Genomic DNA, 25,751 nt, shown 5'->3' with positions numbered 1-25,751 from the left:
TCCACCTGCAGAAGCCAGCCATCTCCTTGGGCGCTCCCTTCAGCTCTGACCCCACAGAGAAGAGATGTGGTTTTTCAGTATGTCCTGGCCCTGAGAAATCTGACAGGCTACTGTCTTTGGACACTTTTGGGTGTTTGTTTCATTTAAATTGCATGAGCTCTGAAGCCAGGACACTAAGCCAAAAGCCCTGCCCCATTCCCTACCTTTGTGGCTCTGGCTAGTCATTTCACTGTTGTGCACCACAATTTTTTCATCTGTAGACTTGTGATCTTTTAGGATTGTTTCGAGGATTGTTACCATGAGATGAACGTCGTAATATCTTAATAATAGTATCTACACTTACTTAATCAAAGCAGTAATGCTTCTTCTGTATTTAAATCTTCACATTAAAAAATGTTAGTTTTAAGGTGGAATTTTTATTATTTGGTGGGAGATCTTATTTGGGGAAGAGATGTGAACAACCTACCTCTCCTCTCCCATTTAAGCCTTTTCCTAAAGTAGGATTCTAGAAAAGAATGACTTTCCCCTCTGTAGCATATTCTTAAACACACGCACGCACACACACCGACTTGGTTTCCTAAAAACCCCGAGGCCCTGCAATCTGGCTAGAAAAGAATGAAAACCATTCCAAGATATTTAATTGTACAGGGAGCTTACAGGATTGATCGAGAGCTTAGCTTTTTACAATAGCCCAGTGAATAAGAAATGCTCCTGACAAACGATCAATGATAGGATAATCACTCTTTATCCCCCTCCTCATTCTTACCTTCTTTCTTTCAGGAGAACAGGGTTCAGAAGTCAAAAATCTTTATAGACGCCGCTTTTAAATTAAGCAGAAAATAGACATTGACATATTTGTTAATCTCCTCTAAATCATTACCGGGGCTGGCTGCTTTGCTGTACAAGGAGAGAGGGGCCCTCGGTTTGCTACACAAGGGTCTAACTGGCTTAAGAGCAGCCTTTTGTTTTTAGAAAACAAAATTTAGACAACCTCCCTTCTACCCCTCAAACAAATCCTTGACTTTCTCATGTGTATTTTAAAATACATACATTCTCTACTTCTGCCTTTTCCTTGCTTTAATGCCTTTTTGAGGTAGCTCTTGAACAGTGATCAGAGATATTACTGAAGGTATCAAACCAGGCAACTTTGCGAGATGTTTTGTCAAGTTCCAGTCTCTGGAGGACCAGAGCATCACAGGTGTCAATACGTTATTCTTCGAGAGCTCCAGAATAGCTTGACTGGGTGCATGAGACTGTTGTTGGTCCAGAAGGCAGCCTTCTCTGTCACTCCACCTTGGAAAAGCCAAGGCCTTCCTCCCATAATACTCCACTTCTAGTCTTCTTCCTGTGCTCCCAGTGCTCTTAACTCCTCTTTAACAAAATGAATCAAAGTCTTGTCACCACTGCCAGAATCTCTGCTTGGCTGTCTTCAGCCTCTGTGGAAGAGCACAGGCTTCAGAGATAGCCAGATCCAAGTAGAAAGCCCACCTTTACTACTTTAGAGCTGGATGCCATCTGGAAAGTCACTTTACATTTCAGAGTCTTGGTTTTCTTATTTGTAAAATAGATACCCTGTTTGTCAGTTTGGGTTGTCATAAGGATTAGACATGACACCTGTGAAGCAACTTGGAAAGTGCTCAGTAACATTGAGGTATTCAGTGTGGCAGCAGTGTCAACAGCTACAGACGTGGGTCTGAACTGTGAACGGTTACTTACAGGCCATGTGATCCTGGAAGCACTGAGCACCGGCACATAGCAAATGTTCAGTAAATGGTGCGTGTTAAGTATCGGCGTGCCTGTGTGTGTGTGTGTGTGTGTGTATACGTGTGCAGTGTCGGGTGTGTGCCCCGAGAGACTGTGGTAAGGCCCTGGAGCTCGCTCTTCAGTCATATCTATGATCCTGTTTGTGGTCATATCTTGCTCCCCTACAGAGCTCTGATTTTTACCTGTTGTGTTTGTTCTTGATTTCACAGTAACAGGAGGAGCTACCCCTAAATCTTAGGGCTATTTAAGAAATCATGTCCAACCTACCAAATGGGAATTGGAGATATGGTTGTGGTCTCAGTTGAGGCATAGGGTTAAGAGGGAACTTCAGCTTTATCAACCAGGAGTCTGCCATCATCACTTACCCTTTTCTGAAATTAAAGGGATATGACGAACAAGTATTTGTCTTCTGCGTAAGTAAGCAAGACAACACCACATGGAGTGAAAGGCCTCAGGTACCAAACCTCTGTGTGTCCTGGCCGTGCACTCTGTAGCTCTCTGATCTTGGGTAGTCACATCAGTTGTCAGAGACTCAGTTTTCTCACCTATAAAATGGGGACAATGTAACATTAACTCATTATTGATTGTATACATTAGGGAGCCAGGAGAAAGTTTTTAGTTTGGCTTACTTTTTGGACTTACTTTTTGTGATGTAAAGTTATATATGACTAGTACAAACTTCTGATGGCTTTTCCTCGGTTTCACCCATAGCTGACATCTTGTCCCATTTGCTTTCTCATTTCTGCATATCCACGTGCATGTTGTCACTTTCTGCGCACACACACACTTTCTTAGAACCATTTGAGAGTAATCTGTAGACATCATGCTCCTTTATGGATAAGTGTTAGTCTAAGAATGCAGGCTTTCTCTCATGCAAGTACAACACATTTATCAAAATTGGGAACTATAACACTTGCAAAGTACTATTGTGGTACTATCATTAGTTCATGATTCATGTTAAAATTTTACCAGTTTTCCCAAAGATGTCTATACCTTTCTTTTGGCCCAGCTCTGAAATCTTACCCCAGACTACACTTTGCAGTTACCGAGTATTTTTAATCCACTTTATTGTGGTTCTTTGGCCTTTCCTTGTCTTGTATTTTCAAGTCAGATTATCCACTTTTGGCAGGGACTTTGGAAAGTGCTGTTATATCCTTGATGTTTTATACTGAGTCGTGGTATCAGTTTGTCCTGTTCTTGATGAGGGTAATTTTGTCTAAGATAGTTTTCACCAGTTAACCCACTATAAAGTTACCATTACCCACTTTGTAATTAAGAAGTGTGTAAGGAGATCATTTGAGACTATGTAAATATTCTGTTCCTCATCAAATTTTTACCCACTAATTATCAATTATCCATTGATAATTCTTGGCAAGATCCATTACTGTGATGGCTGTAAAGTGGTGATTTTCTAATTTCCCCATTTCTTTATGTCCATTAATTGCTATTCTGCTGGAAAGGCAAGCTTCCTCTGCCCCCCAGTTAATTATTTATATCAGGATGGAGTCAAGGTTCTTACTTTATTCCATAAATATTGTATCTGATAATAAATATCAGTATACTATTTTGATAGAATGATGCTCAAATTACCCCAAGTTTGGCCAATGAGTATACCTTCAAACTAACTCCTATATCCTTTTAACATGTCCTGATCATTTTCTGAGAGCTTCCTTGCTTTTTGTGATATGTTCAGACCCATCTTTCAGTTTTCTCCCTTAGCCCCAGATTCATCCATTTCTTCAAAGAGTCCTGGTTCCTTTTACTGGAGAAGGAAAAAAAATTGCTTCTCTGCCAAGGGTATTATAACTGAGAAGTCTCCTCTCAGAATAAGCCAGTCTTCCTCCCATCAGTTCTTCAGGCAGCTCCACACTAGAATGCAGGACCATCATCTCATCCCTCAGTCACACTGTTTGCCTCTTTGGAAAACAAGGTCACCAGGCTTTTGGGGCCTCAAAGCAGCTGGGCAACAATTGTCCTCAGTGTGAGCACCCAAGGAAAGATGCCTTCAGCTCTCTTCGTCAGTTTCAAAGTAGTGATGGGTTAGAGAAAGAGAGAGAGACGTGACATTGGGCATCCAAAAACCCATAAAAATGAAACTAGGTGCTGGAGTTGCATCCCTGTTCTATTAACATGTGTTTATGTATAATACTGACGGCTCACTCAGCAGCCCAAGGCTATTTATGGCATTTGATTCATGGCGGCATAAAAAGCAAGGCCTGTTCCCAGACAGACATGCTTGCAATAGGCCTTTCTTTTCTGCATCCCATCACCTGTGGTCATGTATTTATTTGTCAGCTTTGGTGACAAAGCACTTGATGTTGTCCCTACACCAGGGACTGTCACCTATTGCTCCTTCAGCCAGACTTACTCCTCCTTACTAGCCAGCTAAATTTTCAGTATCGATTGCAAGTCCCATTCTGAGAGTAATTAAGAAGAAAAGCACAGAGCACACCTCTACTGGAACACTATTCACTGGGGGAGACAGGGGCCCCTCTTGGTTATAAGGAATCCCGCAGTCTCCAATCTGCTGAGGGAGGGTACTGGTGCTTATAAACCTGAAGATCTAGTAGGGGTTGTTTACTGCCTTCCTCTTCTTGCCTCTTCTCCATTAGCCCAAGAACCAAAATGTCCATATCATTGTGGGCAGAGGTGGGCTCTGGCAACAGGAGCCCAGGCAAGAGATTAAGCCACTGAGTTGGCATGAGACACACAGATACAATTTTCATTAGAGTGGATTCTACCAGTCTCAGGTTAAAGGTACCCAAGCCTGAGATTCAACACTGTGGAGTAAAGCAGTGTACAACTTTAGGAACGGTCCTGGTCTTTTTCAAGTTGGTGGGTGACTAGGGTGGAAATGAGGAAAGACGAGATGTTGGTCGGTGCTCAGAGGCACGAGGAGAGTCCACTACTCTTGCTCTGGTCGGTAGCTGTGGACATTGGGTGCTGCCTGAGAAGGGGCCTGTCAGTAAGTGAAATAAATGATGTGATACCCAGGCCTAAGGTGGCTGCTTGCACCTGCTCAGGGAGAGACCTGGGGACAGGGACACCCGTGCTGCTTTCTGAGTCACCTTCAGAGGGCAAGGGCATCTGGGCTCCCTGTGGCAGGGTGAGGACAGGTCAGGCATCTCACAGAGGGCATCCTGTTACTCGGCAAAGAGGTGCTAAAGATGAGAGCAAGCCAGCCGGAAGGGGTAGCTCTAGTGTGTGTGAGAGAGAGTGAGTTTGAGCTGCCTGTGTCTGTGGCGGCATCTGTATGGAGACTCCTGGTCACCCAGTGTGTGACGGGCAGGTTTATTTAATTGCAGGCACCCCAGAGTTAAGTGCAGCTGAGCGGAAGGAGCTGGAGAACAAGCTGAAGGAGCGGGAGGAATTCCTAATTCCCATTTACCATCAGGTAGCTGTGCAGTTTGCTGACTTGCACGACACACCGGGCCGGATGCAGGAGAAGGGTGTCATTAACGTAAGTACAGTGTTGCCACTTCTCCCGACTTGTCAGAGACCAGCGAGCGAGCAAGTGCAGGCCTCCTGCGCTGGGGCTCACGAGCGGGGAGCTGTTAGGGCCAGATTAAAACAATGTGTGAGGATGAAACCGTTTTTTCAGCGGGGTTTGGTCTGTTTTAGAGGATTTCCATTTTCTGTATCCATAGTCCTCGTAAAACAATTTATGATTTAGGTAACCTTGGGCTCCTTGGAATCAAGCTTTACTGATAGGAAACTGAGTCCCATCTGCTCCTGGGGACAGATATCTCAGGCTGTGATTTACTCCTGGGTCAAGGTTCCAACAGCAGCTAATTTTCATTGGATCTTTATTCAAGTGTTTGAGCCATCTGCTCAAAACCTGTTCCTCACTGAACCAGTCTGGGAATTCACAGCCTCTTCTCCAGATCATCTTGTCCCTGTGTAGGGTGAGCTCAGGCAGACCAGTGCAACACACAGTGCTGTGGTGAGCAGGGTCTGGGGGTCTGAGCTGGGGAGCTCACGGCCAGCTCTTGAGTCCCTAGCAACTTGGAGGGTGCGTGGCACTTCCCTTTGGGCAGGCACTGAGCCTGAATGACTAAGCTTTGTCTTATCACTGTGTAGGACATCCTAGACTGGAAAACATCCCGTACCTTCTTCTACTGGAGACTGAGGCGTCTCCTGCTGGAGGACCTGGTCAAGAAGAAAATCCACAATGCCAACCCTGAGCTGACTGATGGCCAGATCCAGGCCATGTTAAGGCGCTGGTTTGTGGAAGTGGAAGGAACAGTGAAGGTAGGTGGGAGCCTGTAGAGGCACCTTCATGCTGTGCTCCACACTCCACCCAAAAACCACAAGGCTTGTCACCCCAGAAGCTCTGGGTGAAGGGAGGCATCTGGGCCTAGGCCTGTTTCCTCACCCATGCTAACATGTCATGACATCTTGTCAGAAGAGATGGTAGAACATTTTTCGCCACTCCCTCTGCCATTTGGCAAACCCCGGGTATACTTAGTACCAGATGCTGCACTAGGCCCCGGGGCCATGGTGGTGAAAGGTCAAGCCAACTGTTCCTGTCCACACCGAGCTCACCCTCTACTGTAGAAGGGGACACAGATTGGGCAAGGGATCACATATAGCAGCAAGGCCACAACAACCACCCAGGACATAATGGAGCTCAGAGAAAGAGCCCGCTGTTAGGGAGAGGGAAGAGGAGCATCTGAGAAGACTTCTTGAAGTGATACCTCAGCAGAGACCTGGAAACATTGGGGTGTGAGCCAGAGAAAATGGGGGTGAGAGGTGTCCTAAGCAGAAGGAACAGCATGTGCCAAGGCCTGAGAGCAGAGTATCTAAGCCTCCAGGGCACTGCACACATTTCAGGATGGCTCAGGACCGGGCGCAGAAGGAGAGGAAGTGTAGGCCTGACCATGCCACACCTGGGAAGCTGCATTGAAGGGTATGGACTGGGGCGTGAGGTCTTTAGGAGCCACTGTGGTGCTTTAAACAGCAGAGTGGCATGCTCTAATTTGCATTACGGAAGGACACTTGGGGCTGTCTGCAGGGTAGAATTAAAGGGGCCAGAAACAGGAAGTCCATTTGGAGGTAATAAGTCTTTACTAATTGTTGTGATTACAGCTCAAGAGCTAATTTCAAATCTGAGCTGGAAGGAAATATCCACACTTCCTGCAGGGAGCTGGGACTCCAGCGTCTTCTTGGTCCCGTCTCACAGGGAGTCGGGCCTCCTGCTCTTGCCCAGGCTTGGCGTGGGGTGGGCCTGAGACCACTCACTAGCACTGGCCACTGGAAATTTGGGCTCAGGAAGACAGTTCCTGGAAGATAGGTAGGAAAGTCAGAACTTTACTAAGAAGAAGGCAATTAACTTTGTACTGTGATTAGTACTGTGACTGAGACAATCACACATACATTTTATCAGAACACTAGTTGTATGCACTGGAAACGTCGGTGGGATGATGGGCCTGTGGGGTCTAAAGCAGGTGGTGCCTGATGGAGGCCTGGGGGTAAGCACCACAGCCTCTTCCTGGAAAGCGCTGTTGGGCCTCTGCCAACTCTTCTCAGGCAGGAGCTCCCAAGACGTGCCCACAGATTGGGAGTGAGTGGGGCGGGTGCATGTAGGATTCACCTTTGTATGGGTCTGACCATTTCTTTACGACTGAAAAGCTTTTTTGGATAAATATTTCAGATGTGCAGCAGCCTCATGTGACATTTGGTTCAGGTTAAGGTCAGTGTGTGGCATCATAATTGAGTGAGACAATTTTGTCAGTGGCTACTGGCAGCTCCTAGTGGAAGTTGGCATTGAAAGTCACGCAAGTGTAAAATAAGAGGTTGTTCTCCAGTTAAGAGTGGCCGGCTAGGTAAATGGAGTGTGTGCGTGTGTGTATGGCCAGGAGAGGCCCGCTCGGCCTTCCCACCACATTAGTCACTAATGGACGTGCACGGCCTCAGTGGGCACAAGGATGAGGAGAAGGAATAGCTTCCCTCGAGCATGAAGGGAGCAGGTAGGCCCTTGACTTGCTCCCTAGCGTCCTGCTCTCAGGGGACAGCATGTCTTACTACTGGAAATACTCCTAGCTGGAAGTCAGATGCAGAAGACAAGCCCAGGCCCAGGGCTCCAGAGGAGGCTGCCTGTGGCACAGGGAGCTACCCGTCGTCCCTGGCACGAGGCCACTTCCCATGCCGGTCTCGACAGAGCGTGCTGAGCTCCAGTCCCACGAGGACGAGCAAGGAGAGCTAGGAGGGCGACTTAGCTCATCATGCAGCTTTGAAACCTCCTTCCACATTCTGCAGGCTCAGCAGGACCTAGTTTAGTGTGGGGTGGGTGATAAAATCTGCAGCGCCCTTGAGGGAAGAAAATGGTGTGTGTTCAAAAGCCGGCTGTGCCACCTCTGAAGGGCTGGCGTGGAATCTGCTCCGTGCCGGGAGTGACTTGAAACCTTTGTGTTTTTTTTTGGCTCTTCAAGCAGTGATGGATATTGTATGCAGCGTCTCAAGTCCAGATATTGACCAAGTCTAGACACTGGCTTTGCCCCAGAAAGTGCCCCTCTAATCATTATTGTTTCTGGCAGGGCAAGACGTTTGGAGGTAGCATCTGTTAGCCATGCTGTGTGTTCTTTTTTTAATCTTAATCCTGAAAAGTAAGATTCCAGGACAGAGAATCTGAAGACATTGTGATGTTATAGAACTCAGAAGTGTAATTCTTTTTGTTTCCCTGAGAGGAATCTGTTACCATGTGTTATGGGGATTTCTGTTTGGTTCCACTGGGACGGCCCTATTGCAGAAAAGAGTAGTGTTTGTGGGTCATAGTTTCCCTGCAGGCAGAAGAAAAGCATCACTACCGCTCCCTGGAAACAAGAAGTAGTTAGATTTACATTGAGTTGTAAGGATGTGGTACACTTTTGTTTTATGGACAAGTTTTCTCTTGATTCTTAGATACAGTTTGAGGTGTGTGGTTTCTCGAAGACATTTTCCCCCCGCAAACCTCAGACATAGAAGTTGAGATTAGGACCGACTCTGAATGCAGTAGTGAGATGAGTAGTTTGGGAATCTCCCAAGCTTTCTGGATCTCAGCTTGCCATTTACTAGCCTGGCTACCTGGTTTAAATCTCCATCCCTCACGTATGCAACAGGGTTGGGGTTTATGTATCAGGGCTCAGGGAGTTTTAAATGACTTGGTATAGAAAACACAAGGTCCTTAAAACATGCCAGTGTGTCAGAAGGTAAGAAAATAACACAGACTAAGAGTTATACATGTTTTACTTGCTAATCTTAGCAGGAAAGGGGCTGGTTCTATGAGCACAGTAGGTTCTCGGTAATGTTCTTGGACTTGGCTTGCTCTAATATACCCACACTCCGGGATGCTGGGATACAGCAGTGCTGACATGCAGCTACCCATTCGCTCTTGCTTTGGATTTCAAGTGAGATCAACAGTCACTGAATATGAGGGGAATAGAGGGAAAAGCCACTTTAGTTGACCTGTTTGATTTCCACTGTCCCCAAAGCCTGGTCTTAACTGACCCATGGACAAGTCTCACCCAATACCTGGTTTAGCCCCGGGAAGGAGATGAGCCAGAACCTGGAAAACTGCTTAGTTCTGGGCTGAGTGGGGTCCATCAGGCCCCCCCAGGACCTGCTCTTGGAGCAATTGGCTACTGTATGGCTTCAGGGAAACCCCTTTCCGATGGCCCACAGGTGAGCCGTCTGTGGACATGGCCGACACGGCTCACATCCATCAGGCCTGTCCTGGTTGCTCCTCGGTGCCGCCGTACCGTTGAGTAAGGAAGGCTTAACAGCTAGCAGTGCTTGGAAATGAAACTTTCTGAACAAGTCATTTAGATGTTGTAAGATAGACTAATTATGACATATAATTAGCGCAGCTGAGCAGGGCGAGATACTTACCAGTTCATGCAGAGAGATCATGTCTGCTGAGTGTCGCAAGGCCACTGTAATGATGTCTCATTATTGATTCTGTATTGGTGTTAAAGTGTTCGGACTGGAGCACATGTGGGCAGGTGACATGTGGCCTGGGCCGTCATGAAGAAGACATTTCACACCTGCTTAAAATAAATGCCCATAGAACTCTGGGAATAATCAGTCGCATTTTCAACATCTTCTAGAGGGAAATGGTAATGGCTTTTTGGTGAGAATAGGGCTGGCTCATTGTTGCAGGTGGCTGGAAAGATGAGCCGTGCAGTTCTGTTCTGTGAGGGCAGACGGAGCAGATGACGCGCCCCCCCACCCCCACCCCAGGTCTGAAATGCCTGTGGCTCTGTGGGGAGTGAGTCTGTCTACTTACTCTTGCTGAGAACAGTCAGCCCCTCTTCTTTGGTGCTCTGCTCTGCGATTAAACTTTTTTTGGCTTAGGGTTGTCATCCAAGTGTAGTTTGAGCAAACAGCATCTCTTTCTTGTTAGGGACCACATATTTTCAAAAGGGAAACTTTGGAGCAACTCCCAAACTTGGAATGTGTTGCTCTAATCCTACCTGGGAACTTTAATGTTTGGCTTAAACACCTAGCATATTCTGTGGCTGCAGGAGGGGAGGCAGAGTAGTTTTCTCTAGAGGGCAGCCGGCTTTCCCGTGTAGTGTGTGAGCGCCGTTAGAAGCAGGCATCTCGTTAGCTAATACACTACTCCAATCAAGGAGAGTTATCTTAAGCCACAATTAATCTGCTCCCTGGCATATGTTGATAGGGAAGCATCATGCTGTTTCTTAATTAAAAGCAAACGGATTAAAAATGATTAATAAGAGTATTAAATATTCTCCTAAACTAAAGGCTTTGGGATTCTTGGGTAAATCTAGTGTTTCTTGTTTTTTTTTCCCCCATTCTGAAACCCAAGAAACATTCATTGTTTTAGTTTATCCCCCATCCAAATCTTCATAAATGAGCGGAAGTCTGCATCATCAGTAGTGGGGACGGGAGCCAGGGCCCAGGGCATGCTGAGTCCAGGTGCACACACCTGTCCAGTTCAGACAAGCGCACCTAGGGCACACAGCACCCCAGCCCAGCAATGACGGCTGAGCACGCCCTAAGAGCAGACCAGGCCACCCACCATTTAGCCTCAGTTGTCAGCAGTTCAGACCTGGGTGGAGGGATGGAGGTGGGCTCAGGTTCACAGGGCTGGCCACTCCCGCCTCGGGGGCCTTCGGGGGGAAGGGGAGGGGCTCGTCTTTTTATAGGTAGTTACACAGCATTGGCCAACCTTAGGTCCAGGAAGAGAGTCTGACAGACTTATGAAAGGTGCATTACTGGCCCTCAATCCTTCAACTGTGAAGGACTCCTTAAGAATTGTTAGAAGATGTGCGAGTCGATTACATGGCAATAATAAGTACCCAGTCACAGCCAGCTCACCAGCTGAGGGGGAAGGGGGGCGCGTGGGGGTGAGCATCTAATGAGAAACCATTATTTTTAAACACACAAAAATAGAAAGTTAGGAAACAGTGTGCAGTGTTTTTTGCCCCTGGGAGGTGGCATGGGGCCCTGGGGGGCGGGGGGCTCTGTGGAATCTGTGGTCACAGGCTTCCTGAGCTTGTCTCAGGCCTCTGGGAGCCCCTAAGCACCCACCTATTAAATTACAGCGCCAAACTCATTGTCATTCTGACTTTGACTTCGTTAGTGATAACAGAGAAGGATAGCGCACCTTTAAATGACGAGCTTTGTGTTTAATTACCCAAACAAAATGACATAAATATGAATGAGCCCTAATGGTGGTACTTGGTTTTCCGGAAACCATTAACAAAACGATTCCTAAATGATTTGTAAAGAAAATGAGAGGCGAAGAGAGCAAGGAGAAGGCTATTAGGTTTCTAACACACTCCTGAATTATTATGTAGTCAACTACCTTGGAAATACTCAGCTAAATGATCTTGAAAAAGAGGGAGGTGAGAGGTGGTTTGTTGAGACTTTCAGGGTTACAGCGTCTTGACCCTTCTGAATACGCTCATGGAAAGTAAAATGGGGGTTAGGTTTCGCACCTGGTGGCTCTGCCCTGAGACCCCCCCTCTGTGCCTTAGAGGAAGACCATGGATCAACCCTTGGGTCCCTGAGCTGCTACTACTCTGCCGGGGCTGGCTGGGAGGGCATTACACCTCAGGGTGTCCCTGTCCCCCAGAAGCAGACCCCCCAACTACCACCTTTCCCTCTCAGGTCACCAAAAACACTTTGGGCTTGTAAACTGTCCCTCCCAAAGCTGTCAGGGATGGAGTTTTCTTAGCCTTTGAGGACTAGTAGAGACCTGGAGTCTGCTGGGACCCAAGTCACAGGGTGTAAACCAGCGTGCGTGTATCTCACATCACAGGCCAGCGAGGGCAGCTGGGGCCTGGCTCCTCTTCTCAAACCAACAGTAACAGAGTCACAGATGTTTGAAGTGCAGCTACAGAGAGGGCAAGGTGGTCAGCTGGGCCTGTTCCCCGGGGTCTGACCAGAGCCACCTCTCTGCAGGCCTACGTGTGGGACAACAACAAGGACCTGGTGGAGTGGCTGGAGAAACAGCTGACAGAGGACGATGGCGTCCGCTCAGTCATAGAGGAAAACATCAAATACATCAGCAGAGACTATGTCCTCAAGCAGATCCGCAGGTGAGACTTGCCGTGGGGGACTCCCCTGTAGAAGCAGCGGGACTCACTTCTTTGGAATGAAAATTTAAGAACAAATCATGAGATAATGCTGCCTATGTGATCTTCGTGCTCTCCTTCTGTCTGAGACTGCTGTTGTTGACCCACAGATGAAAATAGAGCCCTGAAGCACAATTCTTCCTCAGCTACTGGTCCCCAGGGGCCCTTAGTAATCTCAAGTAGATGAAGGCTTAGTTCATCGTGCCCAGCTATTAGCTCCAAATGCAGACCCTCTGACTGGAAGAGCAGTTCTGTGCGCAAAGCTGACTACATGCTGTGTCCCAGGCACGTCGGGATGGGGGCACTACTGGGGGGCTTTATCCTCTGGTCACAATGTTTCCACATATACAACATATCCAGATGTGCCTCTCATTCCAGTGTGCCACATCTGCTTATTTCTGCGTGTACTTGCGCCCTCTCAAAAACATTTGAAAAAATGCATATTTATATGAGATCCTGGGTGTAGGTGGAATTTGGGGGGAGAGAGGACTCACCAGAGAGAGGACTCACCAGAGATAGAACAGCGGGCAAGACAGAGGTCTGCACCACCGTGGTCGCGGCAGCTCCCAGCTCCCTGGCTGGGGCTCGAACTCAGGCTGCAGTGGTGATGGCGCTGTGCTTAACCCCTACGCCAACCAGGGAGGCCCTCTGCCTTGTATGCTTTTTTTCCCCCTTTGTCTCCTATAAGAGGAAGTTGTGGCAGTTGTAGGCACCCTCGGCAATCACAGAATCACAGAATCACAGACTGGGGAATGAAAAAAGTATGAAAAAAGTATGTAGTATGTTTCTGCAGACGCAGCAGCAGCAGACAGGGCCTCAATGAGTCCCCCTTACTATGAGTTTCTTCCCCCTCCCCTTACTTCATCATCATCATCAGTGAATGGGAGGGGAGGGGGGAACAGGGGGGGGGAGGGGAGGGGTGAACAAGGGGAGGGGGGGAGTGAGGGGAGGGGTGAACAAGGGGAGCTGGAAAGAGGGGTGAGACAGACTTACTGAGATACACCACTAAGGGGAGCAGCGGCCAGGCAGGAGAGGCCTGCTGCGCCAGGGATGGTGTTGACCTCCCTGGTCTGGGCTCGAACTCAGGCCGCAATGGTGATGGCGCTGAGCCTAACCCCCTAGGCCAACCAGGGAGGCCCATCTGCCTGCTAACTTTCTGAGCTACTTCAGGTTCATCTCATACCTACCATGCTGCTAGGGGCTTTTTCATGTAGAAAAACAAGTCAGGTGAGAGGGTGACTACAGCGGTCCTGGGCACTGAGTAGGTTTAGCTGGCAGGGACCTGCCTCACTCTCTCCTTCAGCATCCCAAATCTTCCCCTCCAGCTTGGTCCAGGCCAATCCAGAGGTTGCCATGGATTCCATCGTCCACATGACCCAGCACATCTCACCCACCCAGCGAGCAGAAGTCGTCCGAATCCTCTCCACGATGGACTCCCCATCGACGTAGGAGGAGCTTCCTGCCCACCCTGCCCCGCCCCGGACATAGGGCTAGAGCTGCCTTTAATGACTGAACACTAATTAGAAGGCACAGGAGACCCAGCGCTGCAGTCAGTAGCGTTTGTTTCTCCCCAGACATTTGCAGATCATGCGTGACACTGAGGTTGGGGGGGGTCACAAAGTCCCCTCCAGTCTTCTATTCCACTCAGTATTTATTATCTGGCTGGGACTCCAGTCATCTCCCCCAGTGCCAGACTCCAGAAGGCAATGAAGGGTACATGCACGTACCATGAGGTCTTACAACACAAATGCAGGCGCCCCCTCCTCCCCCACCCCCCTTCTCACAGCCCCTTGGTCCCAGCAGGGAGAAGGGGGCTTGTTGCCCGCAGCCAGCAGCTGCCTCGCCCCTGGCCCCATGAGCCTGCAGCCATAGGCAGCAGAGGAGGGCTGGGCCCAGCTCCCATCTCGGGAGGAAGCTTCAAGTGCAGTGTTTCTTCACCCCCCCACTTCAGCACAGGAAACACTTTGCTCTCATCCAGTACCTGGTCATGAAGAAAGATGAGCACAAAACCTGCACCCTCTGCAAGCACCCGGGGGTAAAACCACCATCCAAACATGCAGGCTGAGTCACTGCTGGTCACCTCGGAGGCCTCCACGGGGCTGAGTGCTACTGGAACAAATGGAAACATGTATAACCTCCCCCACCCCCACCCCCCAGTACCCTGCATGTCACTGCTCTTGCCCCTGCTGGGAGCCGCAAGGCCCCGCCTTCTGCCAGGGGTCCTGACGGCTAGGCTGCAGCCGAGGAGCTGCCCTCCCTGTTGCTGACAGAAACTGGTGACTCGTTGGTGACTCGTGCCAGCCAGGGAGCCGGCAGTCTCCCGTTACCGGCCCTGGAAGGCCGTTCCTCGTAAGCCTGGGGCTTTGGTCACTACAAGAGGTCACAGTGCCTGCAGAGTCACTGGTCACCATTCGGCTAGTTGCCGACACCCCCGTCTTTGGGTCTTGTTTTTCCTAGAATGTACACAGGCAACAGGTCTCCCCACAGCCACTGAAAGGAACCTTGGTGACAGCTGTGTGCTGGCATCAGGAACGGACCTCCCGGGTGTGAGGCCTCCAGGAACACAAAATCCATGTGACCTTAAGATTATTTATCATTGTCATGGTGCTGCGATCTTCCAAGCTCACTGGGGCCTCCTCATGGGGGGCAGCTGGGGTGTATCTGTAGTTTATTCAAGGAAAGAGCTCGCAAGCCCCCCCTTGGCGTCCCTAGAACAGGCGTGGGAGTGGTCAGGGCTCTGAGAGTCCAGTTCCTGCAGAGCAACTCATTGGCTTGTCACCAATGACCGCGAAGAAGGCCGCTCAGTCCTCGGGGCAGGGTGGATTCGCCCGTCCCAGCTGCAGGTTGGAGCCTTAACTCTAGTTTTTCTCAAGGAGGATCCGTGTGCCCCTTCTCTGGGCACGGCATACAGAGGACCTCGCCAGTTCTGGACGGGACAGTGCTGCGTGGCCAGCTCACTCTGACTGCCTCGGAGCCTCGGCCTGGCTGCCCGTCTGCACCCGTGGAGGAGAGCGGGCAGGGGAGGGGCAGGGCGGGGCGGGGCCCCCACGCCCCAGGGCGGGTCTGTACCCCTCGGCCTGGCCTGTATTTGCTGGTCTTCGGCAGAGGCAGATGGCTCGCTCAGCCTCCTGCTGCACTGCCACCCGATTAAGACACCTGAATGCGGCTCCCTGCTGGACGGTAACGCCTACCCCCAGGGCACCTTGCTGACCGGCTTGCCAAGGGCCCGGCTTTTCCTAAGGAGAAGTCGGGAAGGAGGAAGGAAGGCCGCCTGCTATTCCCACAGCCCCTTCCATGTGCAAGGCACTGAGGCAGGAGGCGCAGAAAGGACCAGCCGACCAGGGCTTGCTGGAGCTGAGCCGGCCGTGTGGTCTGTCCATGCTGCTCACGAAGCAGCGGCCTCCACGAGTCTCATGGAGAAGTCAATGGACGCAGGCCCTGATGAGCAAAGAGCTTCAGTCCAATGTATTCTTTCCACATTTTGTTAAAATAAACCTCCATATTTGTAGAGGAGTCACTGTCATTTCAGCCGTGCCCAGCCACCTTGTCGTCGGCCCGCTTTGGGCAAACCCCCATCCAGAAAATAAAGCCAGCCATGGGCACCGGACGCCGCTGCGACAGCCACACCCTGGGCAGCGCCCCGCGGCCGAGTGGTCTCCAAGTGAGCGCCAAGCTTTGCCCCGCTTAGTGGGCAGCGGGGTGCCTGGCTCCAGTAGGTGGATAGCAAACCATTTTCAGGCATCAGCTGAGCCACACCTTCAGAGGTTTTAGTCTCTGAAGCTGCAGCCTAAGGAATTTTGAACAGTAACTTCAGGCACAGAAAGGCAGAGGGGCAGTGGAGCCAGGATCTGTCTCCCCTCACTTTCCCTTTCTAGGGGAAAGCTCTCCCGAGTCCATGTACTTGCAGCAGGAACACAGGCCAGCCCCGGCACGTGTAAGGAAGGTGTTGGCCGCAGCGAGGCAGCTCTGGCCTCTGCGAGCCAAGCAAAGGGCGGCTGTTTCCAAAGTGAAGTGAAAGGTTGCATTTCAAATACACCCATCTGAACCCCCTAAGCTAGGTGCCCCAGGAAGGGGAGGAAGAAGATTGGGATCCAGGGGAGTGAGCGCTCTGCCCAGCTGCTGCTCTGGGGAAGGGCTTAGCACAGGCCTGGGGCTCTGGCCCTTGCAGGCGGATGAGAAAGGGCCCCAAGCTGTGAGTTTAAGCGGCCCCTACTCTGCCCCACCTGTTGCCAGCTCTGGGGAACATGGGTGGGCAAGATGAATGACAGGAGAGTCTGCCTCTGGCACTGGCCTGGTACAGAGTGCTGGCTTCTATCTAACAAAAGGAAAGTCCTTTTGCTGTTTCTCTGGGGTGAGAGGGGAAGACTGTATAGTGAGGGTTCTGGGACCGAGTCCTGGACCCAGGACATGGTGTCAAAGCAGGTGTCCATCCCTGCGGCCCTCCTGACACGCACAGCCCCTGCCGGGCTGTGGTGATGCCTAAGGAGTCTGGGTTGGAAGGCCACCCCCACCTAAACTCTGGTTTCTTAGGGTGACCCCCTGGCCTGTCCTGACCACAGTGCAGACAGTAAGCGCTGACGCCCGCTGGCAGGAAGGTTTCCGGCTGGGCCAGTGAGGCAGCGTGTCCCACATGGCACCAGTTCTGCTACGTTATCCAGGGACATTAGACGTGTGGGAGCATAGCTGGCTCTTGGGGGAGGAGAGACCATGACATTTGAAAAAGTAACAGAGCATGGAGAGTTCTAGCTGCTGGAACACTGAGGCTGGAAGGAGGTGTGTTGGACAGGAGCGTGGGCGCCTTTAGTGGTCTGCGGTCTGTCAGGTCTGGGAAGCAGCCTGAGGGTGCAGGATGACGCAGACAAGGAGCTGGCTCCAAGCTGAGCTCGTGGATGTGCCTGAGCCGGGAGGCTCGCCCAGGCTTCCCAGGGGCACAGAGTCTTTGGGAATAAGACTCATGCCTCGGCAGGCAGCAGAGATTCGCTATGCCTTGCCTTTGGATGACATTTACCGGCTCAGGAAGTGGGTAGCTACGGTGCTGGCCAGGAGCGCCAAGTTAATACTGATACCAGGTCTGCTTTATACATGTGGTATCTTAGAAATTTGATCTTCTGAAACATGGGGTTCCCTGTGATTGGAGGGGCAGGATGAAAGCACAGTCTCGGTTCCGAGGGAACCTGGAATCGCCCATTAGGAGCTGTGAGGAGGTGACCCAGGCCAGTACTCAGAGTGGGATGATTGATGGGCCTCGATCCCAACATCGTGATTCTACAACCCGCCATCTGGAATGATCAGAAATGGTGAGGATGGGGGGGACGGTGGGGAGAGGAGTCAAGACAGGAGCAACTAGGGAAATCCAAACCCTAAATTTGGAAAAAGCTAACCAAATTCTTGTCAATACCAGCAGGTCCCTCCAATAGCCACTTGAACGAGCACAGCTACTGGAATAAGCCTGAGCTAGGTCCAAATATCTGGCCCCTCACTCCTTGTAAGGACCGCACGCTAACCAATTGGCCACTGGAGCCACAGCCCGTCCCTCACTCCTGTCCAGGGGCATGCTCCTGACACCTCAACTTGGTGAAATGTGGATAACAAGGATCGCATGTGGCTTCGTGGAAAAAGACCTTAATAGTTAATATGGACCAAGTGAGGGCATTAGTTGCAAAATCTGTCTGGCGGGTCCTCCATGCCCTTCCTTGTCGTCGGAAGGCGAGTGTTCCTCAGTAGAGCCCTCCTCAGTGTGTTCTCGCCCCGCGAGAGCAGGATAGAGGGCTAGTCTCTAGGCATTTGTGCCTACCTCTGGGAGGTGCTTCAGTCACAAGGTGGATGTTCATAAACAGGATTCTAGTGCCTTATAAAAAGGATAATATAGATCCTTTCCCCTCCCCACCATGTGAGGACACAATGACCTGAAAGAGCCCTCACCTGTCTGAGCTGGCACACTAATATCAAACTTCCAGAAATTAGAAAATAAATTTCTGTTCTTTACAAGCTTCTCAGTCTGTGATGTCTTGTTATAGCAGCCGTAATGGCCTAAGACCGAAACAATATGTACTATCAGGGACAGTGTGGCTTTAAGAAATCTAAAAAACATGGAACTGACTGGTATAGTGGAAATATACCTCAACATAATAAAAGCCATACAGGACAAGCCGTGGCTAACGTCACACTCAATGGTGTAAAACTGAAAGCCTTTCCTCTAGATCAGGAACAGGAATGCCCACTCTTCTTTTATGTAACTCAGGAGCTTCTAGTCAGGCAACTCCGCAAGAAAAAAGAAAGGCATCCAAATCGGAGGAAGAGGTAAAATTTCTACTTGCAGATGTATTACATGTAGAAAACTCTATAAAGACGACTAAAAAACTTGTATAATAATTCAGTCGAGTAGCTGGATGTAAAAATCAATTTCCAAAAATCAGTTTTGTTTCTACATACTAACAATCAGATATTAGGAAGAGAAACTAAAAACAATATCATTTGTGATTGCATCTAAAAGAATAGAATACCCAGGGATAAATTTAACCAAGGAAGTAAAAGATCTCTACACTGAAAACTATGAGACATCAATTAAAGAAATTGATGATGACATAAATTAGAAACATCCCATACAAGGACTGGAATAATTAGTATATTAAAAGTATTTATACTACCCAAAGCAACCCTCAGATTAAATGTAATCCCTATCAAATATTCCAATGCCATCTTTCATAGAAGTGGAATAAACAATCCTAAATTTGTATGGAACCACAAAAGATGCCAAAAAACAAAAGCAATCATGAGAAGAACAAAGCTGGAGTCACACCTTCCTAATTTTGAAGTATATAATAAAGCTATTGTCAACAAAATAGTGTTGTATTTAGTTTAAAAACAGTCTGATTAGTAAGTACAATAGAACATCCCAGAAAAAAAACCCTACATGTAAATGTATGCATTGCTTAATGATATTTCAATCAAAGATGATCATAAATACAATGGTGGTCTCAATGGGTGTGTAATGGGTTATATCATTTGATATATGCATTTGCACTCTGATTTTCATACAACAGTCACTTAATGACACATTTCTTGAAATGTATCCTCATTATAAAGTAACACATGACTGCATGGTCAATTAATGTGTAACATAGGAGCTACAAATACAATGGTGTAGAAAAAAGTTGACCACAGTATTACACCATATGCCAAAAATCAACTTAAAATAGATCAAAGTCTTGCACATAAAAACTGAAGCCATAAAACTCACACAAGAAAATATAGGCAATAAACTCCACATTGATCTTGGCGATGATTTTTTTGGATTGAACATGAAAAGTAAAGGTAACAACAATAACAAAAAAGCTAGAACTGCATCATATTTAAAAGCATCATAGCAAAGGGAACCATCAACAAAATGAAAAGGGAAAATACAAAGTTGATAAAAAATATTGCAAGTCATATGCTGATACAGGATTAATATCCAAAATATATAAAGACAATTCCGCAGCAAAAGGACAATTCAATTTAAAAAATGGTAGAAGTAGGGTCTCCCTGGTGGCACACTATCAAGCTATCACAGCCGCTGCAGCCTGAGTTTGGTCCCCAGCCAGGGAGCTGACCCACATGGGCAGCAGACCTCTCCTGTCTCGCCCACTGCTCCCCTCAGCAGTGTGTTTCACTCGACCTACCTGTTCTGTTCCCCACTCTGTCTCTGGTGAGTCCTTTCACCCCTCCCCCCTAACACACACCTCTGGCCTACACTTCAGTTCTTGTATGCATACATAAATCTTTTTAAAAAATAGTCAGAGGACCTGCATAGATTAAAAAAAAAAATAGGGATGGCCAACAAATGCATGAAAATGTACTCAACATCACTAATCAGAGAAATACAAATCAATGAGACAGCACTTCACAATTGCTGGAATTACTATCATAAAAAAAGACAAGAAATGGGCCCTCCCTGGTGGCGCAGTGGGTTAAAGCACTGCACTAAGAAGCTTAAGCTACTTCAGCATGAGTTCGATTCCCGCCTGCCCCGGAGGAGATCCACATGGCGCGGCAGACCTCTCCTGACCCGCCCACTGCTCTCCTCAGCAGTGTACCTCATCGATCTGCCTGTTCTGCTCCCCACTCTGTCTCTGGTGACTTCTCTCACAGCCCCTGCATCTCTGTCCTGTACCCCAGTTCTGTATGCATAAATAAATACTTTAAAAAAAAAAAGAATTTACTTTAAAAAAAAAAAAGACAAGAAATAACAAGTGTTGGCAAGGTTGTGGAGAAAAGGGAAACTACTTTTGATGGAGATACAAATTTGTTCAGCTGCTGTGAAAAATAGTATTAAGCCTCCTCAAATAACAATAAAAAATAGGCCTTCCATATTATTCAGCAATTCTATTTTCTGGATATTCATCCAAAGAAAATAAAACAACAAAGAATCAACAATACCATATTCACTGCAGCATTGTTTAAAATAGTTAAGATCTTCTTAAAAACAACCTAAGTGTTCATCAAAGGATAAACAAACAGGGCTTATAGACACATAATGGAATGTTATTCCATTAGTCATAAAAAAGAAATACTGCCATTTGTAATAGTATAGATGACTCTTAAGGTCATCTTTTTAAGTGAAATAAATTAGAAAAAGAAAACACCATATACCCTCACTTATATGTACCTATTTTTTTTTTAAGATTTATTTTATTTGTACATACAGAACTGGGGTACAGGCCAGAGGTTCAGGGGCGGTGAGAGGCTTCACCAGAGACAGAGTGGGGAGAAAAAAGGCAGATCTATGAAGTACACTGCTGAGGGGAGCAGCGGGCAGGTCAGGAGAGGTCTGCCACGCCATGTGGTCACCTCCGGGGCAGGCGGGGATCGAACTCATGCAGAAGTGGTTTTAGCTTCTCAGTGCTGTACTTTAACCCGCTGCGCCACCAGGGAGGGCCTATATGTACCTTTTTTTAAAGAATTATTTATTTATGCATACAGAACTGGGGTACAGGCCAGAGGTAGAGGGGCAGTGAGAAGATTCACCAAAGACAGAGCAGGGAGCAGAACAGGCAGATCAATGAAGTACACTGCTGAGGGGAGCAGCAGGTGGGTCAGGAGAGGTCTGCCACACCATGTGGTCACCTCCGGAGTGGGAATTGAACTCATGCTGAAGTGGCTTTAACTTCTTAATGCTGTGCTTTAACCTATTGCACCACCAGGGAGGGCCCTCTATGTACTATTTAAACTAAACAAAAACCAAATTCATAGATGTAGAGAACAGATTGGCAGTTATCAGAAGAGGTAGGGGGTGGGCAAAATGGGTGATGGTAGTCAAAAGTTACAAACTTCTAATTATAAAATAATTAAGATTTAGCATACGGCACGGAAACTACAGTTAATACTGTATTGTATATTTGAAAGTTGCAGAGTGGTTCTTAAAAGTTCTCATCACAGTGGTTTCTCTCATAGCAGGAATATTACGGAACAGGTGAGAAAATAATGATAATGATGAACAGCTGTATACCAGAGACAATTTGTGGGGGTGGAGTGGGGAATGGGATCAAAAGCAGTGGGGGGAGGGAAATGCACTGGACTATGGTGATGGCACATGGGTGATTTGGTGATGGGAAGCCCCCAGGGATTACAACTGAGATGGAAAAATGCACAAAATGATATAAAAATAAACTATTATATATATACATAAAGTTCTCATCACAGAAAAAAAACCTAGCCATATGTGGCATTAACTAGACTTATTGTGATCATTTCACAATATATACATACATTGAGTCATTACGTTAACACCTCAAGTTTTGAAGTGCTACAGTAAAAAGTCAACTGAGAATCATACATCTTAAAAAAACTGTCCTTAAAACTGAGATGAATAGGGCCCTCCCTGGTGATGCAATGGGTTAGGATTCAGCCGCTTCAGTGTGGATTCAATCCCAGCCCCAGAGGTGATCCACATGGTGCAGCCGACCTCTCCTGATCCACCCGCTGCTCCCCTCAGCAGTGTATTTCATCGATCTGCCTGTTCTGCTCCCCACTTTGTCTCTGGTGAATCCTCTCACCACCCCGCACCTCTGGCCTGCACCCCAGTTCTATATGCATAAGTAAATAAACTAAATTAAAAAAAGAATTCATTACAAGAAGTATTAAAGGAAATTATTCAGGCTGCAAAGAAATGAATTCCACATATTTTTACTTTACAAAGAAATGGAAAAAAGAATGATAAAGAATTGTATGATGTGTTCTTAACCTTTGGTAGTAGATTGAAGATTACATAAAGTAATAATTTTATCACTAATGTAGGATCTATAGAATAACTACAATCTACATAATACTTACAAAAAGGAAAAGTTTTTGAGCTAGTTCAGATTTATTGTATTCATCTGAAATGGATTATATTACAACCCCTAGAACTACTAAGAAAATAGCTTACAAATAAATAGTAAATGCAAATCACATGTCTAATAAAGGTTAGTGTGCAGAATAAATGTGTACAGATTGAAAATTGCCTGATATTAAAGTGGGCAAGAAATTTGAATAGTTCTCCAAGGATCATATACAAATGGCCAGAAGTATATGAAAAGATACTCAACATCACTAAACTTTAGAAAAATGCAAACAAAAAATATCAGTTCACACCCATTATGATGACTTTTTTAAACAAACGAGTCCAGATATGAAAGGAATCCAAACACCCATTGCCTGATGAAGAACCAAAATGTGACTCATCCATGTAACGGAATATTACTCAGTCTCGAGAGGAAGGAAACTCCATCACACGCTATAGCATATGCATAAACCTTGGCGACATCACTGCAAGGAAAATAAGCCAGTCACGGAGACAATGTTCCATAATTTCATTTATCTGAGATATCTAAAGACGTCAAATTCACGGAAGAGGATGTAGAAGGGTGGTTTTCAGGGACTGAGGGAGAGGGAAATGGGGGGTGTTGCTTAAGGGTCATGGGTGGAGATCTGTTGTACAGCAGTGAAAATATGCTTGGCAATAAATTGTACAGTTTTATCACAATTAGAAGTTGTGATATACAAGGAATGCTAATCAGATATTAAAAGAGATAAAATCTTGTCATTTGCAACAACATGGATGAAACTGGAAGGGATTCTATTAAATGAAAAGAAATACCACAGGACTTCACTTACTTGTGTAAGATGAATAAACTAAGTTAAAAATAAAAAACAAAAAGTGTGTGTGTAGGTGTATGTGGTATAACATACGTGATCTTACTAGATGCAGAAAAAGGATTTGCTAAAATTTAACACCCATTCCAGATAAAAACTCACAGCAAACTATGAAAGAAAGGAATCCTAATCTGATAAATGGCACCTACAAAGAACCTTGAGTAACCTCATACTTGAGATGAAAGACTAAGTGGTTTTCCTTCTAAGATCACTGAAAGGGCAAGAATAGCCTCCTTGACACATCTCAGTATTGCAGAGTGCTAGAAGCTAAATAAAAATTAAAAACTCATAGATCGCAAAGAAAGGCTCAAACGTCTATTTAGCAAAGTCACAGGGTACTAGGTCTACATGCAAAAATTATGTTTTTATATATTAGCAAAGAACAACCCAAAAAAGAATTAAGAGGACATTTGTTGACAATAGTATCAAAACCAATTAAGTACTTAGGAATAAATTAAAGTCAAAATATGTACTGAATATAAAACTGCTGAAATTAAATAGAAATAGCAATAAAAGGGACTTTTCATGTTCATGGATTGAAAGACCCAAATTAGTCTATAGATTCAATGTAATCTCTGTCAAAATCCCAGGAGGAAGTTTTATAGAAATTAGTAAATATACTCTAATATATGGAAATGCAAAGAACCCAGAATCATCAATAACAGTTTTGATTAAAATGCGGATTTATAAACTGAGGCAAAGCTTTCCGTGGCATAAAAGTAGGCAAACAGAATGGAACAAAATCAAGAGTCTACAAATAATCCTTACATTTATGCTCAACTGATTTTCAACCAAGGAGTCAAGGCAATTCAGTGGGAGGGGGTTGGGGGGAAGAGAACCTTTTCAACAAAAACTATGGGATAATTGGCTATGCATATATAAAACTTGATTTTTAAACTCTCACCTCAGAACAGACGATACCTAAATTTAAGAGCTAAATCCACAAAACTGCTGGAAGAAAACACTGGGGAAAATATTTGTGACTTTGAACTAAGACTTTTCAGATGGTGCCCAAAATACAGTCCACAAAAGGAAAAGAAACAATATATCAGACCATCAAAATTAAAAATGCATGTGCCTCAAAGGGTAGCATTAAGGAAGTAAAGGTTAGCCAAAAAAAGGGAAGAAAATGTTTGCAACTCCTATCTCTGATGAAAGGTTTGTATTCAGAACAAAGAACCCCTGCCACTCACTCGAAAATGAGCAAAAGATGTGAATAGACATTTCTTGAAAAAAAAGATATGAATGGTTAATAAACACATGAAGAGCTGATCCACACCATTAGTCATCAGGGAAATGTAAATTAAAGCCCCAAGGAGCAGCCACTACTCAGCACAGCCACAGCACAAGGAGATGGCAAGTATTCATGGGGTGAGGGGGACCCAGACCCTCGGGCCTTGCTGAGAGGAATATAAAGTGGCCCAGCCACTTTCAGCACACGTGGCAATTTCTTAGAGGCAAACTTACCGCAGGACCCAGGAAGCACTCCTCAAAGACCTGTGACTGTTCCTGCCAGTTTTACACACAGAGCCCAGTCTGGAAACGCCCAGGTGCGTTGGCAGGTGAGGGGTAAGACAGGGGCCACAGCCGCGCCCCAACCAGCCCAAGAAGCTAGGAAGCTCTCACAGGGCCTGGACTTGGGGCATTCAGGAAAGACAAACCTACAGCTACTGAGAGCAGACAGGTATCACCTGGGGAGGGAGTGGGAATGGACGACAAGCCAGCAGAGGAAAAGGCTCTGGAAGTGGGCTGCGTGGTGGCAGCAACTCAACAGAGCTGGCAGGCTGGCGCAGTGGTGAGTCTGTGCTATGCCGATTGCACTTCAGTGTCAAAGCGGTAAAAAGCGATGACCAGCAAGAGCTGGGGTGCACTTACCCTACCCCCAACAGCCTGCCTCCTGCCTGTGTGACCTTTCCACACGGCCCCCAGCGCGCTCCCTGCAGGCCCACCGTGCCCAGCAGCCGGCGCTTCCGGCCTCTCCGTGGCGTGGGGCTGGCGCCAGCTCCCTAGAGAAGCTTGTGAGAGAAGCGAGACCACCTGTGCCTAAGTGCCTTCCGGAGGTGGAGTCTCTCACACGGGTAAAGGAAGCTGAAACTCCCACTGAGGGCCCTCCCTGGGGGCGCACTGGGTTAGCAGCGTCTGCAGCCACTGCCCAAGATGGATCCCCCCACAGAGGTGACCCACATGGCGCAGCAGACCTCTCTGTCTCCCCTCAGCAGTGTACTTCTGCCTCCC

The 25,751-nt window shown here is 47.2% G+C and overlaps 1 protein-coding gene across 2 annotated transcripts in view; it reads left to right on the top strand.

Moving 5' to 3' along the window:
• ACACA (acetyl-CoA carboxylase alpha) overlaps positions 1–18,289 on the top strand; it is a 214,492-nt gene extending 196,203 nt beyond the window's left edge. For both annotated transcript variants that reach the window (XM_012726261.1, XM_012726260.1), the window contains 4 exons: positions 5,070–5,224; positions 5,845–6,015; positions 12,172–12,308; positions 13,670–18,289. In XM_012726261.1, the coding sequence (XP_012581715.1) occupies positions 5,070–5,224; positions 5,845–6,015; positions 12,172–12,308; positions 13,670–13,793 (587 nt within the window). In that variant the 3' untranslated portion in view covers positions 13,794–18,289. The remainder of the gene's footprint in view (positions 1–5,069; positions 5,225–5,844; positions 6,016–12,171; positions 12,309–13,669) is intronic.
• The last annotated feature ends 7,462 nt before the right edge of the window (positions 18,290–25,751 follow it).

Source organism: Condylura cristata, unplaced genomic scaffold, assembly GCF_000260355.1.
Source record: "Condylura cristata isolate star-nosed mole 26May11 unplaced genomic scaffold, ConCri1.0 scaffold00017, whole genome shotgun sequence".
Classification (NCBI taxonomy): Eukaryota; Metazoa; Chordata; class Mammalia; order Eulipotyphla; family Talpidae; genus Condylura; species Condylura cristata.
This window is presented reverse-complemented; position numbering and strand designations above follow the sequence as displayed.